The sequence below is a fragment of the Sylvia atricapilla genome, chromosome 2, assembly GCF_009819655.1.
Source record: "Sylvia atricapilla isolate bSylAtr1 chromosome 2, bSylAtr1.pri, whole genome shotgun sequence".
In the NCBI taxonomy this organism is placed as follows: domain Eukaryota; kingdom Metazoa; phylum Chordata; class Aves; order Passeriformes; family Sylviidae; genus Sylvia; species Sylvia atricapilla.
In genome coordinates, this window is record NC_089141.1 from 41,161,364 (window position 1) to 41,185,081 (window position 23,718).

At 39.6% G+C, this 23,718-nt stretch overlaps 1 protein-coding gene across 3 annotated transcripts in view; it reads left to right on the forward strand.

The window, feature by feature from the left end:
- ELMOD1 (ELMO domain containing 1) overlaps positions 1–22,385 on the forward strand; it is a 42,983-nt gene extending 20,598 nt beyond the window's left edge. For 2 of the 3 annotated variants that reach the window (XM_066313007.1, XM_066313008.1), the window contains exons 3-12: positions 4,581–4,726; positions 4,878–4,906; positions 6,083–6,180; positions 11,630–11,759; positions 14,818–14,951; positions 16,161–16,229; positions 16,520–16,543; positions 18,603–18,653; positions 20,140–20,273; positions 21,021–22,385. In XM_066313007.1, the coding sequence (XP_066169104.1) occupies positions 4,581–4,726; positions 4,878–4,906; positions 6,083–6,180; positions 11,630–11,759; positions 14,818–14,951; positions 16,161–16,229; positions 16,520–16,543; positions 18,603–18,653; positions 20,140–20,273; positions 21,021–21,193 (988 nt within the window). In that variant the 3' untranslated portion in view covers positions 21,194–22,385. The remainder of the gene's footprint in view (positions 1–4,580; positions 4,727–4,877; positions 4,907–6,082; positions 6,181–11,629; positions 11,760–14,817; positions 14,952–16,160; positions 16,230–16,519; positions 16,544–18,602; positions 18,654–20,139; positions 20,274–21,020) is intronic. The other variant, XM_066313009.1, reaches the window with a different exon arrangement.
- Positions 22,386–23,718: the final 1,333 nt, after the last annotated feature.

A 23,718-nucleotide genomic window follows, 5' to 3' on the forward strand; every position in this document is an offset into this window, starting at 1 on the left:
AGAGATTCACAGAAATATTAGGCAACTTTGGAAAGTTTTACACAATTTTGTTTCTGACAGTTTGTCGTGGAGAAGGCTGTGCTTATCTCCTAGAGCCAGTCACCTATAAATGAAAAGCCAGATTTCATGGAAATGTGATGGCATACTGTCATTGAAGAGAGGTGTAAATTCTAATAGCCATCGCATTTGCCATTTTAGTCACAATGTCCCAGCATCAGCTGGGCTAGTCGAGGGCAAACCTGTAAAGCCCTTTTTGAAAACCATTTACATCCTTCCATTTGCAGTGTTGGGGTGTGAAATAACATGCTCAGTGCTCTCTGCTGGTTGCTGCCATGTGCTTTCTTTCCCCAGGCAGAGAAGCACATGCTGTGAAAAATGGAAGCACTGTCTCTGCTGCAGCAGCACTCTTACTTTGTGCTGGCTTTGGCTCTAAATTCTCCCTGTCTTGCAAGGATCTGAGCAATTTTAGAAACCCCTTTCTTTGTCTTCTTCATCATGGAAGAGAATTCTCCAGAACCTTTTCTGAGCTCCATTATTGCTGATGGAGATTGGTCACTTGATTGGTTTTGTCATGCATCCTTGGCAAGAAAACTGAATGTTGATTTGACATCTTATTATGCATTTTTTCTTTGTTTTACATAATGTTCATAATGAACTGTTTTAATGCATGTATAAACACAAATACACAGTTCTATACAGCTGCTTGGAATACAGGAGGGGAAAGGAACTTGGATTGAAATAGGAAAGAATAGAGTGTGAGTCCCTGAGAACACCTTCATTTCTGTAATACTTATGTTCTTTCAAGATCTGAAATAATGCAGTGCCTGACCACATAATCTATTTTCTGTGCTGAGAAACCTGCACTGCCAAGCAGGTGGGGAAAGAACCCACAAAACAAACAGAAAAATAACAAACTAAAAAGAAAAAAAAAAAAAAAAAGCCACAGAGGAGACTGAATGGAGAGAAGGTTTGGAATTTAATTCTAAAACAAACCAGAAATCAGTGCCACTGTGCCACATTCAAAGCACTTGGCTGTGCTTTTGGGGGGCGGTCCTGTTCATGGTACACTATGTTTTGTTTCACAGTGCATAGGGGCTAACTTAAAACTTGCCTAGCATAATCACTAGTGTGCTTTTATTACAGGATTTCTGCAAGCAAGAATTCTCTTTTATGAACAGCTTGTGATACTTTTTACATCTTCCATGTTACAAATGGAAGGTTTCAACTATTGTAAGCTTGAGATGGATGAGTGGTAGGAAACTGAAGGTACCCACAAAGGCTAACTTTCTTTTATAAGCTACCTAGTCAAAACTAGTGTGTGTTTGGTTTGTTAGTAATAGCTGCTAAGCATATTTTAGTGAATCATAGAGGTGTGTATTTGTGTGCTGTAGTGTCATGTTTTTAGTAGATGCATTTTTATTAATCTTTGTGCAAACCACAGCCAAAGCAGAACTTTAGTGGAGAAAGTGGTTGCAATTATGTCGTCACAGCTCTATCCCATTTGGAGTTTTTCCTTCGATTTGCAGATCTGTCATTGAGCCTAAGGCAAAAATATGTAATTCAAATGCACCTGATACCTTCTGTCCTCTAAGTCCCCAGAACTTATCCACAACACACAGTATTCAATTATCCCCAATATAATACTTAAAACATATTTTAATGGTATGAATTATCATGTTTCAGCATTGGAGGCAGCTAAGTATAGGCATGAACTTTCCTAAAGGACATGTGGTTTCTACAGGAGCTATCTTGCTCATTAGAAGGAAATTTTACATGGACTCTTTACATGAAGTTAAGTGAGTCTTTCCTCTCATCTTCCATATAAATGAGAATTTGGAAACAAAACAGACCAAAAGAAAGCAACTCTAATTTCTACTACAAACATATGATGAAAATTGAGGATGTTATTTTACCATACTCCACCACTCCACCATATTTTACCACTCCACTTCCAGTTTGGTGTTTTCCTGTGTTTTTAGCCTGGCTACAGAGCTGAGTTGTGTTGATGAAACTAAGGAGTGGCTGTAGGTTATATTTGAATTCTTCTTCTTGGTCTGGTGAAGGTATCCCTGCCCATGACAGGAGGTTTGGAACAAGATGATCTTTAAGGTCCCTTCCAGCCCAAATCATTCTGTGTTGATTATTCTACTTCTGACTGTTGGAAACTTAAAGAATGGCTGCTTGATGATGGCCTTGCCTCCCGGTACCTGGTGTTGTTCTTAATACTGAAGGTGATAACCTGCTGGGAAGCACAAATTAACCCCTCACTGTAGCATGTTCTGGCACATCCTGAATCAGGGATGAGGGAGTACCCAAATACTTTGCTGTCACACCTGAAACTTCTTGTGTTTTTAAAACTTGGTTCCATCATGGGACTGGTTCCTCATTCTTTAGGTGTCAATTTGTATCTAAAATAGAGGCTTTCTGTTGAAAAAAACCAAGGATGTTTACCTGCATGCAGGCATTTGGGAGTGCTAAGTGAATTAACTAAAAGTCTGAAGATAAAGTGGATGCTTTTAAAGCATTTTAAATACTTGTGTGGATGTTTTCCATTTAGACATAAAATGCCTTTAGTTCCTATAGCTTAATCCCTCGTCAAAGATGATTAAGCTGAAGCCAACATAAAGCAGATTAAACTCCTGTGTGGACATTAAGATGCGTTAATTCATCTTCCCTTCCTTGAGCATCCTTCTACAGCATGCCCTTCAGGAAGTTTTTAGGAAGTGATGGAGCTCTTCAAGCTTTACATACATACATATTCATATTTATAACTGATTTGGGTATCTGGAATTCAGTGTTTTGAAATGATCACTGCAGTCCATTGAAAAGGATAATAGAGTCTTCTGAGAAATAACTGTCCTTTGAAAGCATCAACAGCAGAAAATAATGGGCTAATGATAAATATGCATAGACTCAGGCTTAGAACATAACAGACAAAATTGTTTGTGAATATTTATTGGCAAGCTAGCATATCAAAGTTGTATTGACGTTTTCATATACTATAATCACAGAATATGATCACAGAGAGGTTGAGATTGGAAGACACCTGTAGACATCATCTAGTCTATCCTCCTGTTTTAGCAGAACCACCTGTAGCCAAGGAACATGCCCAAATGGCAATGTTCCTACTGCTAGTTCTTTGCAATTTATCTTTTATGAGATATGTTTCTAAACCCAGGGACTGTGGGTGGATCCATGTGTACCCCAGGAGGTTGACAGATAGTTTGATAATGTGGCAAGATCTGTGCCATCATAGCCATAGAAACAATAAAGATAAATTATTTCCAAATAAGTTGTTTCCCATTAAAATAGGGATTTGGGGTATGTTATGTAATTGTGGTAGCAATATGTGGGCTTTGGTAGCAGCTGTAATGCTAACCAGGTTTAAAATACAGTGTTTCTTATGTATGCAGCCTTTTTCAGGCTTTTGTAGGATCCCAGTTGAGCCTGGGAGGGACCTTAGCAGGCCTCCAGTTCAACCTCTCTCTCACAGCAGGGTTAGCACCCAGGACAGACTGGGCTGCTCAGGGCTTCTTCCAGTCAAGGATTAAAAAACTGAGGAAAGAGACTGCACAGCCTCTCTGGGCAACCTGTGCCACTACCTGACTGTCCTCCAGGGGGAAAAGCATCTCCTTACAAGGCTGATTCTCATGTGTTTCAGCTTAGGGCTGTTGTCCCTTGTCTACGGGCCCTGCAGGACCACCAGGAGCCCAGCTCTGTTTCCATCAAGATCTTCCCACAAGCACTGGGTGTTGCTATTAGATCCTCCTGAATCTTTACTTCAGGTAGAACAAGCCAAGGTCTCCCAGTCTCTCTTCTGGTTTGTGCTCCAACCCTACCATTTTCGCTGAAATACATCCAGTTTGTCAAAGCCTGTCTTCTGTTGCTGTGGCTCAAAATTAGTTGCACTAGCTACATAAAGGCCTTCTTGGCTTACTGTCAATTCTGTACTTCGAGAAATTGTGCAGCATCAGTACTGTGTAACAGCTGGTCTTGGGAAGAACTGGCAGTCCTCAGGACAGGTTCTTAAAAACATCTTCTTCTGAAAGGGGAGAAACTTTGATTGCCTTAATTTTCCTGCTGAAGGACATGACATGAATGCTGTCAGGATGTCAAGTTTTTCAGGATAACCAAGTACTCAGCTTGGAGCAGATGGTTGCTGAGGAAAAACTAAGCCAGGGTGTAATGTCTTGGATTCTCATCATCCATTATAACTGGGTGAGCTGTACTCCCTTCTCATGTAGTCCTGTTTCCCCAAAGCATTAGTAGGAACTATACTGCCTTTTACGTTAAGAGGAAAAAGAGTTTTCTATAAGTACTTTTTTGAAAACTCTGGAGTTTACTGATTTTGTGCTTCTAGTTTTGGTGCTTTCTGTATAGGTTGTTTTGTTGGCTAATACTAAAAAGCACGATTTAACATTTACCTGCATAAATGTTTGTAGTGTGGTTGCTGCTTTTGCTCTAAAGGTGCTCTTAGGCAATGGGAATTTGGGGTGAGGAAGTACCTACTGTTTGGGGGGTGACCATGTTGAAACAAACTCTGCTCCAGACTCTTATTTTCAGGCTTCTTCTTTTGCCAGGATGTTTGTCCAGGTATGCCTGTACTTCTACTGCAAATGCCTGTGGCGCTGCCTGAAATTCGTGGTCAGGAAACTAACAGGTCAATGTGAATTGCAAAGGATCTGTTACAATACCAAACCTGGAGCTGCCAGAACTATGAAAATAGGTAACTGCAATATTCTTAGTCCTGCATGCCTTTGTAACTTTCTGCATGTGCTAAAAATTGTGTGATATTGTTATTAAAAATAAGTTGTTGAATTGATCCGATGTAAACATGCTTGTTTGACATGATGCTTTCAAATACTGTTCCTTTACAGAGGCATCCCTGAAAGGTTCAAAAAGTAAGGTGAGTGAAAGATCTCATTATTCACATTTTCTATTGTGTCATGTGCTGTTGGTTTGTCCAGTCTGCTGTTAGCCCACTCCAAAAGATCACTTTAAATTTTGATGTGATTTTACATGAAAGCCATTTTCCACCGAGGAGGGTCTTGTGTCTGCAATAGCAGTTGATCTTGCAGAGGTGAGTAGAGTGTTTTGTGTTCCAGGGACAGGCCCACTGTGGCAATGATGGAATCTCCACTGCCATGGTGGAGATCATAAGAGTGAAGTGTTGTAATTTGGGAGTTCTTGGGTTGATTTCTCATCTTGTTTTAGAATATCTGTAATCTGCAGTCAGTCACTAGCAAATTTAGTAGAAAGAAGTCAGATTTTTGTCTGGAAAGCAACTTTCCCAGCTTTGTTCCCTCTTTTTCTTTTAAATACATTGATGGAGGAAAGCCTCTTTCACTTCATCCTTTTACTGTACCAGTGGTTGTGCTAACCTAACTTCTTCCCTAAGGCATTTGTGTATATGTTAAATAACACTCTTCAGCCTTTAAATTCTCTGTCAGAAGAGTCAATGATATTGAAAAGCTTACCTCAGCATTAGCAAAAATAGTGTCATGTAGCTCTTAGTTCAGCATAGTACTTCCAAATATATTTCTATCGCAAACAGAAAGGCAGAATCTTCTTTAAAAGTTTGCATTTAAGCAATTGTGCTGTCTTGAGACAAAGCACAAGAAATTTCAGCCTCTTTAAGTTTTCAGATGGCATATTGGTTTTGAACACTGAACCCTCAGGGGCATTTCTACAAATAGCAATTGTGTGAAAGAAGAGAAAGAATGTTTTGCTGTGGTACTGCAACATGTTGGGTGAGGGACTGTCAAATGAAGGCTAGAAATTCCATTATAATTAAGTGGATGGTCTGAAGCTGCTTCTTGATCTGCACTGAGGCCTTTGATCATCTTCACTGACAGCTGCAATAAACTGACTACAAGGGCAAAAGGACTCGAGTTCTTACAGGGCAAGCGCTCTGCAAGAAATGAGTCAGTGGGGTTGAAGTTTGGAAAGATATGTACATGTGTTGAGTTGGGTCTTCTGGGCTCTTAATGCAGAAGCTTTGGGGTATCAGGTGTACCACTGTTAACTTCTGTTGAGTAATAGCTTCCATAGGAATTAACATGTGTTTGAAACCTCCTTTTAGCGGCTGCAAACATCAGTAAATGTTCACCCTGATGCTATTGAAAAAACAATAGATGACATCATGGAGCTGAAAAGGATTAATCCAGATATAAATCCACAGTAAGTTCATAGTATCCTTACAGAGCAAGTGGGAATTACTGATTTCTTCAGTGCCTGGGTCCATGGAGAACTGTTTCTCCATAGTTACTGTGGGTTATTTGAAGATATTCTATCTTTCAGCATAAAATTCTAATTTAAACTTTGCTGTCAAAAAAAATGATGTGAAAATGAATGATCTTTTATGATGATTTAACAGGCAAATCCTGAGTCTTTTATCTGTCTTAGTATATTGTAAATGCATGGATTTGTGGGGGTCACTTCCTCAGGGATAAAATACCCCCAAACCAGAGGTCCTGGCAGGGACACTGATGGCTTCTTAGAAAGGCTGTATATGGCCTTTTGAGTAGGGAAGAAATCATCCTGTTTTAGCTGATACAGACATATACTGGTTTGCATTTTAAAACTGCCTTTAACTATCCAAACAGAAGTTCTAATTACATTACATTACATCATAAGAAGAGATTGACAACCAACCATTAAATTTACAAGTGTATATTTCAAGGGTAGGTGATGATAGCATTTTTGTGGTTGCCTTACCTTTCAGTTCCTAGCTTAAGGCACAAGAGGTCTAGGTCAGGAATCAGTAGGAGGAAAGTTGAGAGCTGTATTATTCAGGTGGTCAGTCTGAGGTTTACTCCTCTTTCCAAGTTTGAAGTTACTATACCTAATGAAAAATGGGCATCCATAAATTGATACCTGCTTTTCCTTAAGTGATCAGCAGCATCAACAAGTAAACTGGTCCCAAGGTCTTGCTGCAACAACTAAACCCAAAAGCTAACTTAGAAATTATAAATTTTTTTTCTCATTACAGGAATCTCCCTTCCAGCCCACCTCCCTGTAAAAAGGCCAGTAACTGGCAAATCTTAAAATGAGGCTTCACTGATCATAAAGGAAATAGAATACACTGCATCTCTCTAACTTGAGAGACAAGTCTTGTGATGGTGACCACAGTCCCAAGAATTGAAAAAATGGTGGCCCAACCATTAAAGAAAGGAAGAAAATAAGTAGAACAAAACAAAAAGAACCTCTCATTCTCATAGTTGAAAAGCCCTGTGAATTTTTTCTGGAAGCGAGCACAGAGCTTTTCCAGGAGTGTCTCTTGACCCTGTCCACATGCTCTTCAAAGGGAGGGTGATGAAAGACCAGCTCCTTCAAGCAGATGTGAGGCCTTTCTGAGGGGCTGCCATCTGATGTTGCACAGGATGCTGATTGCTGAAATTCAGAAATAAAACCCTAGCAATGGCAAAATTAGTGAAAGTGACATATGAGGAAAAACTGCAGGATGTAAATGTGCATAGCTGAAAGCCTGGCCTGTGGACATTAGTAACTGCAATGTTCAGCAATCAGCGTGATCCAAGTGTTGGACCCTTGGCTAACTGGGTGGAATGATTTCAGGAGAAAACAAAAAATGAATTATTATTTTGTATAACACCAGAGATCACCCTCTGATTCCCCTCATGGCATGCCTTTGGCCTCTGAAGAAATGTTGTCCTTCAGAAGAGAGAGAGAGCAGACATGCAAATGACTTCACCTTGCTTGAAATCAGGACCTTTAACAATAGGTTACATTTCTCGTGATCTGGTCTTTCTAGTACGTGAAGAGACCCTACAAAAGAGATGGAGAGCATATGGTGACAGGAAAAGACATAATGGATTCAAATTGAAAGAGATTAGGTTTAGATTAGATGTTAGGAAGAAATTCTTCACAGTGGGAGTGGTGAGGCAATGGAACAGGTAGAGGCACTGGAACAGGTTGCCCAGAGAAATTGTGGATGTCCCGTCCTTGGAAGTGTTCAAGGCAAGGTTAAGTGGGGCTCTGAACAACCTGATCTAGTGGAAGGTGTCCCTGCCCATGGCAGTGGGGTTAGGACTAGATGGCAGTGGGGTTAGGACTAGATGAACTTTAAGGTCCCTTCCAACCCAAACCATCCTGTGATTCTATGATAATACTTTTTTAAAAATACCACACAGAGGGAAAAAAGACTCCAAACAAAAAATCACCTGAATTATCTTTTTTTTAATCCAGTTGGTGTTCATATCCTTAGCACAGGACAAACACTTAATTGTTTGTAGACTAGTATGCTTGCATTCAATATTTTACTGCATTTGAGTCTCTCATCCCCTTTCCCCCTTGCACTCCCTCCCATTTGGTAAAATATCTGCTTAAAACAGTGAGGAAATGGGGGCCTGATATGTGCAAGATGATGTTGCATACATAGATACATGCTCTGCCACTAAATTGATCCTTATATTAAATTAATCACATTTCTGCTGAGGTTTAGACATCTGCACTGAAGTTTTACTTGTAGCCACTTATTTTACACTGACATTTTCAGGAGAAATTCGAGCAAAAGCAGGTCAGCTGTTTCTTTAGACACAATTAAGGAAAATCCAGAGCCTTGCCTTCTCTTGAACATAAAAAAAAACTGTATTCAGACCATTTTGTTTAGAAGCTCTGGCCTTCTGTTGAATAGCAAAGACTTGAAATTTCCTGGGGTAAGGACAAGGGGACGTGTCATACTGTATGTTTCTGTAAGTTTGTAGGCAGTCATTTTTCTTAATGTGGCATTTTTGCAGAGATGAACTAGCATCTCAGGGGTGCTTGCACTGGCTGTTCTTGAGGGCTGTGGGCTGCTGTGATCTAAAGAGGAGAAGGCATCCCACAGTAATTTTCCTTTATCAGTGCCTCTCAGAAAAGTGTGTGTATTTAGCAGTAGGAGTAAGTAGGTTGAATAACCTGATGGTGACGTGTGCAGTCTGCACTAACTATGTAAGCAGATGCAGAATCACAGAAAGGCTTGGGTTGGGAGGGAGCTTAACAAGCATCTAGTTCCCCTGCTCCAGTTTTAGACTTGCCTCCATCTGGTGGAGCACCTGGAGCTGAGTAGAGTGGGAGTCCAAGCCCAGGTACATTGCTCCTGTGCTCTGAGAACAGCCACAGCCAGCACCAGGGTGACAAGGAGGAGGTGTGGGATATCAGCACTTCACCCACATCCTGTGTTTGGCAAGAATAACAAAGCATTGATGAAAGGGGTAGGGGGGAAACTAATTCGTTCCCCATCCCCTCAACCAAACAACATTGCATGGAGCTTTTGACTGCCTTTACATAAAGTGCAAAAATGGTTTACTTTGAAGGTGTTGTGCACCTTGGATCTTAAAACATGTGTTCTTTTAATATAAAATTGCTCAGCTTTGCCACAGCCTGTGTTCTGCTGGTCTAAACTATTCTGAGACTATAAAGAAGTTAAAAACATTATGGCTGTGATTTAGTGATACTCTACAGCAATTCACAGTCTGTCAGGCTTTTCAGCTTTCTTTGAAATGCAGCCTTTCTGTAAAATTGGAGGCTATAGCTAGTGAAGCATGTTAAAAAAATCAGCAAAGGATGGAAAATACTGTGGAGGTTTTTCTGTCTGAAAGGGTTATAGCCTCAAATGGAATAAGATTGCAGCATGAGAAATGCTGACATCTCTGATTTTGTATATTAACCAAGGAATCATTTAGGTTAGAAAAGGTTTAAAATCCTGGAGTCCAAGCATTAACCCAGCACTGCCAAATCCATCACTTATCTATTTCCCTAAGTGCCACATCTACACATCTTTTAGATACCTCCAGGGATGGTGACTCTACTACCTTCGTGCAGTCTATTCAAGGGCTTGACAACACTTTTGGTGAAGGAAATTCTCCCTAATATCCAATTTAAACTTTTTCTGGGGCAACTTGGGGCTATTTCCTCTTGTCCTGTCACCTGTCGCCTGGGAGAAGAGCCGACTCCCACCTGGCTGCACCCTCCTTTCAGGCAGCTGTAGAGAGCAGTAAGGTCTCCCCTGAGCCTCCTTTTCTCCAGGCTGAACACCCCCAGCTCCCTCAGCTGCTCCTCACAGCACTTGTGCTCCAGACCCTTCCCCAGCTCCGCTGCCCTTCTCTGGACACTCCTCAATGTCTTTCTTGTAGTGAGGGGCCCAGTGCTTTGCCTTGCTCAGTCTCAGACAATTGGCCTTGGTGCTTTGATCCAGCTAACCCAGATCCCTCGGCAGGGCCTTCGTGCCCTCCAGCAGATCAACACTCCCCTCCAACTTGGTATCAGGTGCAAACTGACTGGGGATGCACTTGGTCCTTTCATCCAGATCATTGATAAAGATATTAAACAGAACTGGTCCCAAACTGATCCCTGGAGAGTGCTATGAGTGACCAGCCCCCAGGTGGATGCAGTTCCATTCCCCACCACTCTCTGGGCTTGGCCATCCAGACAATTTTTTACCGAGTGAACAGTGCATCCATATAAGTCATGAGCAGCCAGCTCCAGTAGAATGCTGAGGAAAACAGTGTCAAAGGCCTTAGTAAAGTTCAGACAGAAAACTTCCACATCCTTTCCTTCATCCTAGGCAGGTCACCTTGCTGTAGAGGGGGATCAACTTGGACAAGCAGCACCTGCCTTAAAAGATAAACATTGAAAATCCTTCTGTTCAGGAAGTTTAAAAGTATTAGAGAATAAAATGTTTCAATGTATCAAACACAACAGACAAGGAACCTGTGCATCTTAATATCAGTGCAGCCTGTGTTGCACAGAGGAATAAGGGTGCACACTTAGCTTGGCCTCCAAATCCATAGCAGGTGTTCAAATAATTTTAGACACTCTTAAATATCAAAGGGCTTATTCCCATGTATAAGCAAATATTTCTATGAGCATGGCAGTGGCATACTGCATAACTTCCATTTTGTATTATAAAATCTTAATGTAAAGCTGTTGTTTGGTGCAGAGTTTTCTGGTAGCTTTTTTCAAGTTTGGTTTAGGGTTTTTTGAGGGTAGTTATTTCATGTGTTGAATTTGGGGTTTTTTGATGATGCATCAGAAAATGTAAAAAGGAAACACAAAAATCTGCATTATAGTGAAAAGACAACCATTATGATGATTCTTAACATGAGACAAAAGCCAAATCTGCCTGGAGGCAGATCTTTGAAACTGTATTACTTCAGGCTTTTGGCTTCTTTATGCTGGCTTTTGTGGCACAGAAGCAAAACAATTATTTTTAGCTTTTCCCTGAGTTTTCTTTCCCCCCTCAGCTTTTTTCAAGTTCACATCTCTGATCTCAGGGAATTGTTTGAGAAGCTGTCTTTGGAAGGAGGAGAAAGATTCAGTAATATGCTTGCTACAGGCATTCAATGCTGTTGTGTATAGTTATAATGGGATTTCAATGTGAAAAATCACTGTTCATGGTTTTAAAAAAATCCCAAATATTGTCATCTAAGGAAGGCATTAAATGAGTCTATGCCTTTCACAATACCTTGTTTAATGTAATATTGATCTCTTGGAAATTTTCCTGTTGCAACTGAAGTGTTAGACTATCAATTCATGGACACTAGGCATTGTATATTGGTTGTATGTGCACATGGTAGCACTGATGGTTATAGGTGATTGAGCTGGAATATGTTGCTCCCCCCACCCTCAGGTTGGGAGTATCTCTTCAGGCGTGCCTGCTGCAGATTGTGGGGTACAGAAATCTCATTGCAGAGGTTGAGAAGCTGCGCCGGGAGCCGTACGATTCGGAGAATCCTCAACATGAGGAAATGCTGCTGAAGGTAGGGGCTGAAGAGGTACTTAGAGGGCATCCTTTATTCATGTCAGCTCTCAAGCCTGCTTCCCAGACCTCTTTGAAACATCACCTTCCTCCATCATGTACCTGTTCTAAGATAAAACTACCCAGCATTATAATCTGGTCTGGGTGTAATGACTGCCAGGCAAGCAGCTCACTCCCTGGTTGATAAACACATTTCCCTTGGCTGGACTATATCTAGGCACTGGATAATGCAGGTCTTAGAGCACAGAGCTGTTATCTGCAGTGAGCTCTGGAAAAGCAGCTTTATGTCCTGCTTCAGTACATCTTTCTCCAACACAAGAAGGGTATTTCTCTTTATTAATGAAATTACAAATTTATTTCTTAAATTTCTTTATTTTTTGAGGGTAGTGTCAGTGTATACCAATGGCAAACATCTGGTTTTTTACTGTGTGGAATGGAAGAGTGGGAGTTGATGACTTACACTGGTAACTTTATAGTTACCAAATGTATTTTCAAGTGAAAACAAAATGAAACTATTCTTTAGATAATACATGCGGAGTTATGAAAACCATACCAATTGGGTTTTACTTCCTTCATGCTTTCAGGAAAGCCTTGCACTGGAGCAGATAATAAAAGCATTTTTTGTATCTTGAAGCCATAAGCAGAGGAAGAGCTAGAGATTTCTTTAAAAGAAATTGAGGAAAGAATAAAGGTTCTGGAAAACAGTCTAATAGCAATCCATGGTCCTGATCCTGGTTTTAACCATAGCTATTGCAGGATGCTTCAGAGAAATGCCAAGAAACAGAATAAGTGATAGTGAGCTTAATTGGCTACAAGAAAAATTCCTTTTTAGAGAATGTTTCTTATAAAAACATACTACCTGTTTGGTTGTGGGGGGGTTTCTTTTTCCGTTTAAGTCAAAAATACTGAAAACTCTAATAAGAGATGATGATAAAGATGTCTTCCATGGTGTAGCTTGCAGTGAAGAAGTTACTGCAGAAGTGAGATCTTCTGGAAATTTTACCATAGTTACTTGGTCTTCCAAAAATCCCAGTAGGCATATTAAACCAGCACTGTCAGGGGCAAGTAACTACTTCTAAAAAGCGCCTTCAGATGATCAGGGTTCCTCTTGGTGTGTGGAAAGCTGCCTTTAATGTTTGCCCACTGCTGGGAGGTGAGGAATGGTCCAAATCCAGAGCTGCCCTGAAGGAATGTTCCAGTCATCAGGTAGACTTGGGCAGATGGACTCCTCCTGCTCAGGTCCTTCCCCTGTGCAGCCAAGTGCACAAATTTATGGGAGTAGAGTGAGTTTTAGCTAGTGACACACAGATTTACCCATTGATGAAGACTGTGGCTTGCAGGTGAGAGATCCAGGTGGCAGCCTATCCCTGAAAATACCAGGCACATCGTTGCGGATTAAAGAGGGCCTTTGGCTCCAGGAGAGGGTCCCTAAATACCTTGGGCATCTACATTGCCCAGAGAGCGAGTAGGGTCTGGGGATGGGATCAGAGGTGAGAAGGACCAAGGAATTGGCTGTAGTCTCTCCCCACCATCCAGCCTGTGAGGGCAAGGTCCTGAGAATCATGTCAGCAATGATGTGTAGTCATGTAAGTGCACGAGCATAAAAGCAGAATGGAAACTGAGTATTTGTCTGAGGAGAGATTAAACAGTGTAAGTTTATGCAACATTATGCAAACTCATTATGTTGAAAAAAGTATCAGTTTCACCGATGGTATTAGCACTTGTTTACAGCAGATGTTTTACTTTTGCAAATGTCAAATGGAAATATGTCCAAAGATTTAATTCATTTTCCAATCCTCAGTGTGGAAGAATAGGTCGGTTGGTTTCTATTCCTTCTAGATACTCTGCTAAGTGATCTCTGCAGTGGGTAATTCAGGTTCCTAATGGCTATCATTTATTCATGTTTACCAGGAGACCACTTTATGAGAAAGATTAACTTAATGTGATTGGACTAATGATTAATACTGTATTTATTGTTGATGGATGAACATTATTTTAAACAATGATGCATTATGCAGTCATTACAAAGTGAAATCATTAAAGTTTTAACCTTCCCAGGGCACTTAATTTTAAATGCAGTTAGAATTGCTAAAATTAAAACAATTTCTGTTTTTATTTGGGAAATGTGCATACACCTCTTTCCCTTTGGTGGGCTTTGTCTAAGTGATTTTCCTAAGGGTGTACTCACCAACTCACAGTTGGTGACTAATACACTTACTTTCTTAATCCTAAATTCTGATTTCTTAATACACTTCAGAAAGGGTGAGTTTGTGATATGGCACATGAGGTGTGCATAAAGGTACGTCTTTGTCATATGTCAAAGGCTGCCTCTAGGTGCATAGCAATTTAGGCTGCCTTTAGGTGCATAGCAACATGATACTTAGGCACTAAAGTTGCTGGACCAGTGCAGTTAAAAGGATTTATTCCAGCTGATGATCTGGCTTGTTAAGTCATTTCAGACATTTCTTTATGTGAGATCAATGAATGATTCTTCCCTTAGTTAAATATGATGGTGCACATGCTATCCTCGTATGGATTTTTTTTTTTTTTTTATGTTCTTCAATCTACTTTTCAACACTGTGGTGGCCAAGTCAGCTCCCTTGATTTATAACCTTTCCAGAGACTTGCAAAAGATGCCAGAGAAAATATTGCTGCAGAGCCTCAGGGACTCAAAGCTCCTCTGCTGCTCTGTCAGTGATTTACAACCAAATTCCAACCCATTCCTGTCTCTGTGCTTATGGAGGCAGACACCACCTCGATGCACAAAACATGAGCAAAACAAGTCTTTGTGTGAGATGTTAGAGTAGCTGTGATAAGGTCAGAAGAGCCTTGTAGGGCTGAAATGTCTTCAGTCCTTCAGAGTGGTTTGGGATTTCCCCCCACAAATACACATCCAGAGAGAACTTCATTTGATTTTGTGTTTGGGTTGCTGAGATAGCAATGCAGTGATGTTACTGCAGTAATCTGTTCAGTGATCAGAACTTAGCTTGGTTTAAAAAGAGAAAAAAAATGCTGTACTCTCTGGGAACTTCATTATGTTTTACCTGTAATCTTCCTAGCTGTGGAAATGCTTGAAGCCGAATTCACCACTTAAAGCTCGGATTTCGAAGCAATGGTGCGAAATTGGTTTCCAGGGTGACGATCCTAAAACAGACTTCAGAGGAATGGGTCTCCTGGGCTTATATAACTTGGTGTAAGTATGTCCCTTTGCAGATGGGTTTATATGTGTCGGAAGTCATGAAAAGCAGAATTACTTGCAGATTTAGCAAATCTGGGGGAATAATTTAGAAAAGTGCAAGGGACTTCATATTAAGCATTTAAGAAAGAATTTATTTGCCAGCCTAATTTTTGGAGTGTTCCTCTTCTCAGAGGGGTCTCCTTTCTTCCAGTATTCCTAATTCAACCTTGTAATATCAGTTGCTAAGTCCTTTTTTTATTTTCTCTGTGACACAGTAAGTTAGCACTCCCTTCCCACTAGAAAGAAAGTGTAAGTATATTTTCACCAGTATCTACATCTCCTTAAGCAAAATGCCCTGGAAGTATGTAGGTGGGAGGGTTATGTTACTGCTCAGCTGCTTTCTTTGGGAGTTTCATGCTGAATTCTTAAGCAAAACACTTGATAAGCAGTTCCTGATGGCAGACTTAGGTAGTTTGACTACTACTTCAATTTCTGTCAATACTCAAAATTAAGCAGTGAGTCTACATAATTTTTTTCTTCCAACTCCTGCACACCAGGTGTTAATGTGATAGCCGTGTTTTGTAATTTGGGAATTGACTAATGCCTGTTATTTTCTCTAGCCCTTGTATTTGCTGCATGCAGTTACATAACTTAGAAACATTTGGCAAAATATCTTCTCCTTACGAGGCAAAATATCAGTATTTTCTGCTTTTACAGACTGAAGGACATAAATCATCCTCTGTCCGTATGTTGTTCCCTAGTAAATCTCAGTTGAGGATCTGGACTACTGACTCTGGCTTTGAACTTCCATTTGAAATTAATCCCTACCACGTATTTAATTTCCTAGTGTTCTGTGATGACTCTTATCTTGCTTAATGAATCTGCCAGATCAAGAAGCCTGAATTGCTTTCTCTTGAGCTCAGTGCTCGACATGCTCCAGTCATAAACAAGTGATTTTCTGTGGGGTGGGTAGAAAGGAGGATCTGGTAATGCACATTCACTAAAGTCATTTAGGAGTGCACTTGTAGTTGGAGACTGCTTTAATCTTTCAGTTTGGGGGTCTGGGTGGCAGTTTAATGAGTTTAACATGTCAGATTCTACTCATACTGTGTAACACATGCACTGACCTTTAAAAAAGTGTGTATAGACAGCTTAGTGTGACTTCAGATGCTTTTTTTTGTTGTTGTTTTTTTAACAATTCACCCTGAACATATATGTCTGCAGGTATTTTGCTGAATGGGACACTGAGATAGCTCAGCAAGTTCTCACGGATTCTCTTCACCCTAAATACAGGTAATGCTTGAGACCAGAAACAATAACTTGAGAGATCACTCTGCTGCCTCTGTTCGAGGAAGAGGGCTGGGTTTTTTCTCTTTGTTGGGCATATCCTTGGGTTTTGCCACATGTTGTCTGTTTTAAAGCACTGATCCTGAAAGTTGATCAGGTGCAAGAGGCAAACTTGTATTCTGAATCTTGGAAATAGTTAAATTTAGTGTTAAATGTTTTCACTTCTGGTTTCAAATGATTTTTGTATTTTTATTTACCTTTCTTTTAATTTGTTTACTTTTTTTTTTATAATAAAGGGAAGTCACTAAGAAGGAACTAAGGTATTTTTTTTCTTTTTTCTAAATTTTCTGAGACACTACATGTAAATAAAGATCAGTCTACAATTTGGTGTATTATAAACTTAAAGTCTGTATTGCAACCCCAAGAGATCCATATTCTTTTCTTTAGAGTTGACCCAAACTGTGGGGTGGAACACTGGGTATATATGAACATGCTTATATATCAAAAATGAAATCCAGCTTGCTTGATGTAAAGTGACTGACTTGATAATCACAAGTAGTCTAGGCCAAATATTAGTTAGCAGAGCTGAAAAGCCCCTTTATTTATATCACATACTCTGTCTACCTTGAGTAATGATGGTTCCAATCTGGCTGCTCCATTGTCCTGGCTGTTGAGAGATCAGGTACCTTCAAGTGTCCCAAACTGCATTGTAAGTAGTTTGTCAATAAGACACTCCATGATTATTGGGGAGTAGAGGTTTCTTAGCTAGTTACATAGAAATCAGTTGCCTTAAAAGACATTTTTCTTCTGCCAGTAATGTTAGATATCCATGAAGCTGGTTCACACCTAAATCCTGGAGCTTTTGATCTCCTTGGGGTTTTGGGGTGTTTTTTTTTTGTCAAGTTCCTAACAATAATTCTGTGACGAAAAGCCCTTGGAACATATTAGTGTTCTTTGTTTGCATGTTTGATTACCAAGGGCAGTGTTGGAGTGCTGTGTGAGCATGTGCAATTCCTGTGCCTTGACAGAGCATTCAGTAGAAGATAGATGCTGCAGGTGGTGCCCATGGTGATCTTCCTGATGTGGTTGCTTAGCAGCTGTGCTGTTTTCTAATGGGATTATGATCAATGGATTTTCTGTCTCAGCTGAACTGTTTCACTTGCCCACATCCTATGTGTGCCGCCTTTATTATTCAGTCCATACCTGGGGTTTTATAATTGGTGTTATGCCACAGCCTACCAAGATGGTTCAGATTTTAGAGGATGAGCAAAGAATAGTCTACTCCTATGCAAGGCTGTTCAGGAGCTGAAGTTTTATCCTCATGCATCCCACCCAGTAACCCTCAAGTCACCATGGGTATGAACCTATTAGCATCTTAAGTACTTAATGACAGCAATTTTTATATACTATATTTACGTGAAGCGCAGGGAATTGTTTTTAGTGCAATATATACTTACTGAAGTTCAAGAATAATCTAAGAACAATGTTTTCACACACAGATGTCTATAATTTGGGACCTAACACTTGCAAACTCTGATTTGCCTTACTAAGGCAAAACTCCTACAGCCATGCCAAGGGTGTAGGCCCCTGGTCATGGTCAGTTCTGTGCCCACCTTTAGCTGGTTATAAATGCAGGCAATGATTTCTGTTTAACTTGCTCATTTCAGTACACTCAAACCTGGTTAGTGGGGTGTTCGCTCACTGGTTGGATCACACAGCTCTTTTAAATCATTGAAGAGCTGAAATTTAGCTGAAAGAGCTGAAATTTAAAATCAACCTGTTCCCTAACTAATTTTATTTTAAGGGAGGCGTCTTCTGCATTATTGTGCAAGTAAAAGCACTGCATTATTGTGGCAAGTAGTAAGAAACACTTTTCCTTATCTTTGGTTGTTGAGTGATTTCTAGTTTGGCCAGTCATAAAAACTTACTCTCAGAAGAGTATTTTCATGTTTGCTGCCTCAGGTGAATCATGCCTCCAGTGATGAGTGTCACATATATTTTTGAAAACACAAAAAAGCTAAAACCATCTTTAATTAGTTAAATGTAATTTCAACTTCTTATACAGCTCGAGCTTAACTGAAGTGGATGACCTTTGTGGTCAATTTAGAATACAACGGTCTTTTGCTGAGAGCACTGACATAGGTGCATTTTGTAATGGTGAGACGAGTTTGTTGGCAATGCTCTAAACCAGTTACCCATTTCAAGTCTGTTTATATCAATCCATCCAGCCACTAGCAGTGTTAAATGGGATTAGCCACATAAAAGACGGAAAAATACCATGTTCAGTCAATGTTATGACATCAGAGAAGTTGGAAGAAAATATTTCTTAGCTAGTAATGCTTGGCAATATCTGGATTTTAATTATTTTTTCTTCCTCAGCCAACTTAGCAAAGCTGAATGGGAGAAGAAAAAGTTTGATAAGGCAATTGGGTAAGTTTAAAGACCTTTAATTTGCTACAAACATAGCAGGTAACTAAGATGCTGTATATTTCAGGGAGAAAAGGTGTTTCCTAGTTAGTTCTGTGAGTGTATGTACATCTACTGTCTTGACCACACCTTGGTTTTGATCAAAGATTACAGGAGAAACAGTTCAAGTTATATCCAGAAAAAAATAACCCAAAAATTTTGTAGCTAGAAGACACTTGCTCTGTGTGCTATATATAGTGTGGTGATTAATATCTGTTTATATTCTTCTTAGCACATGACATGATTAAGTTTCACTTCTTGCTGTGAAAGCCAGGTTCAGAACTGCTTTTAGAAAGATATAATAGTGAAGAAATAGTACTGAGGGTTTTTTCTTTGACTGTGGGTTTGGTATAACTGCATTATTCATGAGAATGGAACGGAATGTTCCTTCTGAATGTATCTAAAAATCTGTAATACAAGATTTTATTGCCCATATTTAATTTTTCTGTGAAACCTGCCATTGGGCTTCATGCTGAAGTTAACTTCTGGACTTCTTTTTTTTTTTTTTTTTCCCTTCTGAAATGCAGAAAAAAGGTTAAAGGAAAAGAAAATATTTTGGTTTGCTTGATAGAGGTAGTTGAAAAAATACCCAAGACAGTCTAGAGAGGACAGCTGTCTTTAGCTGAGAAAAAAATCCAATCACTGAATATCCAAACAGGTTTTCTTTCATCGCTAAGTGTCCATGTCGGTCTTTATGTGCTTTCTTGGGAAATAGTCACTGCTAGAAATGTCAAGTTCTTTATGCACCAGCCTCACAAAATTAACTTCCAGTTTCTGAGTTTTGTTGTGCTTATATATACTTCACTTGTTGGTATCTCTTAGCAGGACAGAGTTTGCTTAATGAGTGATTTTCTTGTGTCTGTTTCCAGCATACTCTGATTTAGGTTTTTTGCCTGTTTTCTGGCCTTTATCTCAAGTTCTCTTTTAGGAAGAAATTAGAGGTGGCTTGATTGGATCTTTTTCACAAGCTTTTTAGCCATATGAATGTCTTTATTGAAGTTGTTGAAACCTGATGTTCTAACTATGGGTAATGAGTTCCAGTGGGAACTCCAGCAGTTAAAAATAACAAGTGATGGGTCACCCTGCAGCCATGGCCACCGTGTGGAGTCCTTGCCCTGTTTCAGAGGCGAGTACAGGAGCACGGGTACGTCTGTGCTTGTTCTTATTTTGTAGGAATTAATCAGTACTGTTCCACTGAAAAGGCTGGCACGGTGATGAAACTCCTGTGTCTACTGTGACGGTGTATTTCCCAAGGGAAATGCTGTACAAAGCAGGCAGGATAAATGTTTTCCTTGCTTTCCACCCCACACACACCTTGGAAACTAACAAAGGAGAGAATTGATACATCTCAGTAACACATGAAATCTGCAATGTCAGGGTCATTGGTGTTTCATAAAATGTGCTGAAAGAAGGTGAACTCTGAACAAGAGTCGCTGCTTTTCCCTTACAGCTACTCTTTTGCTATCGTGGGCATTAACATAACAGACCTTGCATACAACCTGCTCGTGAGTGGGGCTCTGAAGACCCATTTCTACAATGTTGCTCCAGAAGCACCAACGCTCACTCACTTTCAGCAGACCTTCTGTAAGTGCTGGGTATGAGTATGGGGCAAGGGGTGGAAATACATAATTGGTACACTGCTAACATAATACTGCCCAGAGTTTAAAAAAAAAAAAAAGAAAAAAAGAGGAAAAAAAAAAAAAAAAAAAGCACTAAGCACCTTGACAAGTGACCTTCCTGTCTTTGAAATTATAAGAAGAAAGCAAATGTGCTTTAAGGAGTGTCTGAGTATTGCTTCCCCTTAAATCAAATTGTCATATGATACTTGCAACTACATTCTAGTGTTAACTCTCCACCTTTCAGCAGAGTTGCAGCTCCACTGCCAAAATAATCGTCTGATAGCTCTTACCCCTGTATTTGAGCATCCATTCTACAGCAGAGGCCTGCTGTTCATCTTTGCACAGTGGGAGTAACACTTCTAACATTTTTCAATGTGTAGGCAAGGAGCTGATAATAAGCACCTGTAGCATCTCTCCCTGTTTTTTATACTCCCTGGTTTTATGTTTAAATTTGTGAATCCATGTGTCAAGATGACTAGTGACTTCTTGTGTTTATTGTGAGAAATTCTGCCAGTGTGTGTAATATTAATCCAATTTTGGAACTGTCCAGAATAGCCTTAGTCTTGTTCCTGCCCAGTGTCATGAGGTGCCAGATCTCAGTGACCAGGATTCTCTGTGCAGATCATAATTATTAATTCCAGGCTACTTTCTAATTTTAAATGTCATCTTTACATGCTGTATTTAGCTCTTCTTCCTTCTTATTATTTTGTAGGCTACTTAATGCATGAATTCCACAAGTTCTGGATTGATGAGGATCCACTGGACATAATGGAATTCAATCGCGTCAGAGAGAAATTTTACAAGCGAATCTTGAGGCAGCTCCAGAACCCAGAGATGGCTCTGTGTCCTCATTTTGCTGCATCAGAAAGTTTAATCAATATGTAGTTACTCAGCTGATTTTGTTTGGAAGCACTGTCTCACTCTCGGTTTAGATCACTGTTTAGGCCATCACTAGCATACTGAATGACCATGGCAATCATGTGCATGTTTTTGGCGCAGTGTTCATCTATTTTTGTCACATGATCCCCTTATGCTTCTCTTGTTGGGGATTTTTCATTTTAAATGGGTGCTCATATTGCCTCATTATGCAGTGTTACCTTCTGAATTGATGTCCAGATATCAGAGTTTTTCTATTTTTTTAGACTTTCCTCATAATTAAGCATTGACAATTGAATTGTATTTCTCTAGCAGTGTTTTTGTATATGTGGAATAAGTAGCCGGATCTTGTATTGTGAAAGCTTTTTAACTTCTCGATATGTTTTAAGATAACTACTGGCATTTCAAGCAAAATATATGTTTGGACCTCATCTAGAAGATAATGTAATTTAATCTAATGCAGACAAACACATTAAAGTCCAATTTTCTCCATGCAGCCATTAAATGCTTAATGCAAAAATTAATGAGGCTTATGAGATACAAGTTTCAGTGAGAAGAGTTTATGCAGAATTACAATCAAATGCATGAATACCAAATGGTCTGGTGATGCTAACACAGTGAACTGTGAACACATTCACAACTAACAGATACTGGCAGGGGCCAAAAATTATAACATCAGGTTGTTGTCACCAACACCAACATGCTGAAGCATGGTCTAGATTCTTGAACATTCCTTTGGATATACAGAGGTTACTGTTTTATGTCCCATGTTGGAAGGCAACATGATTTGTTCACGTGGTGCTTGGTGAATTCAGGGGAGAAAAAATATGTATCTTTTCTTTGAACTACTGGAAATGTTGCTTTGGTTGTTAATTCAGTTCCTAAGAGCTGGGAGAAATAATTGATTAGAAGGTTTAGAACAAAACTGCTTGTGCTTCCCAGACTAATTAAAAAAAAAAAAAAGTAAAATGGCAAACTGCCTTTTTTCTAAAACCATAAATGAATCAAAGTGTTTGACACTAAGATTGTGTAGTATACTGAACAACATCTACCATGGCATTTCATACCCATGGTATTTTTTACCTTCTAAGCAATCAATTTTAGTATTATATGTTTGTGTAAATCACTTGCATATGGAGATTAAATTGAGTAGTGTCCAACTACTTGTGAATTATATGAATAAATTATACATCATTCTAAACTGAAGCACTGTGGGTTTTATTTTTGAGATATGCAGTAATACAGAGGAAAAAATATTTCTTAATGGATCAGGTAAAATGGGTTTTAACAGCTCTGTGGTATTCCCAAGGCTGAAGTGTGATCGCAGCTTCTGCAGATAAGGTGCTTTATATCATTTTAGCTACTGCTTGGGCCATTACTTTATTTAACAAAAATAAAAATAAAGAAATGGGGGTACTTCAACTTCATAGGAAGCCCCCTGGGTTTAAGCCTGGGTTTCTTTGCTAAAATGTAAGCTGGGGGTCAGGACTTCTCTACACGGCTGGAAACTTGCACTCGTGGAGTTAATCAGCAGAATTTTATGGGTGTTGCAATAATTAGTCTTTTCTAATAAATTTGGAAATACAGAACTGGAAATACTAACATTTGCATAATTTGCATGAGAATACAAGGAATAAAAACTATGCATGTTTAACTAAATACCATTGATTTTGGAAAGTGGTTATTTATAGCCGTTAGGTCTCAAGGTCTTTTTTGTGTAACTCTTGAAGCTTCTAAAATAGATTTCTACTAACAGTTTTCATTGTTTTGAATTTTAGGCTCCCTCTTTCTTTCCTTGCCCCACTCTGACTTAAATATCTTCTGCAATTTGTTAGGGTACACTGGTTTGTTTTTAATACTCTGCAGTGGGGTTCATGGAGTTGTGGGGGAGGGAGGGAAGGTTCCTGCTACCTTCTTACTGCTCTGATCCTCTCAGTTATGACTTGTCTCAAGGTGTTAACTTCAAACAAAATCAGAAAATGTCATCTGGCTCTGTGTCAGATTGTATCACTATAATCTAACTGGTTTGGGTGATTATTTTTCCTGTCTTGCAGGAAGATAGATTTAATGAAGCTAAATGTGCAATCCCTTCTCCTGCAGAGCCCTTGCATGCTGGTGCCTTTAAATCTTATCAGCCTGCTCACTTGTGCTTCAGCTTTGTCCTGTGGTATGCTTGTTCCCAAAATCTTTGTCAAAGCTGGGGCAGAGGATATTCCTGGTGGGTGCCTAAAACTGGCTGGGCACTGCTGAGGGAGGATGTCTGTCAGGCACTGACTTCCTTCCTCCACAAGAATGACTTCTTACCTTAATGAGTTCATGATGCAAACCTAAGCATTTTTTAAGCAGTCAGAATTTACATTATCACTAGTACAGATCCAAACTGACCTGTGAGCAACTGGATGTTGCTTTCCCTAGGGAGGAGAAAATGAAAGAAAGGGGGGGGGGAAGTATTAAATAATTGTTTCAATAAAGAAGAATCAATATTTATACTCACTGCAGGGTACAGAATTTGGTTTAAGCAAGTATGGAGAAGG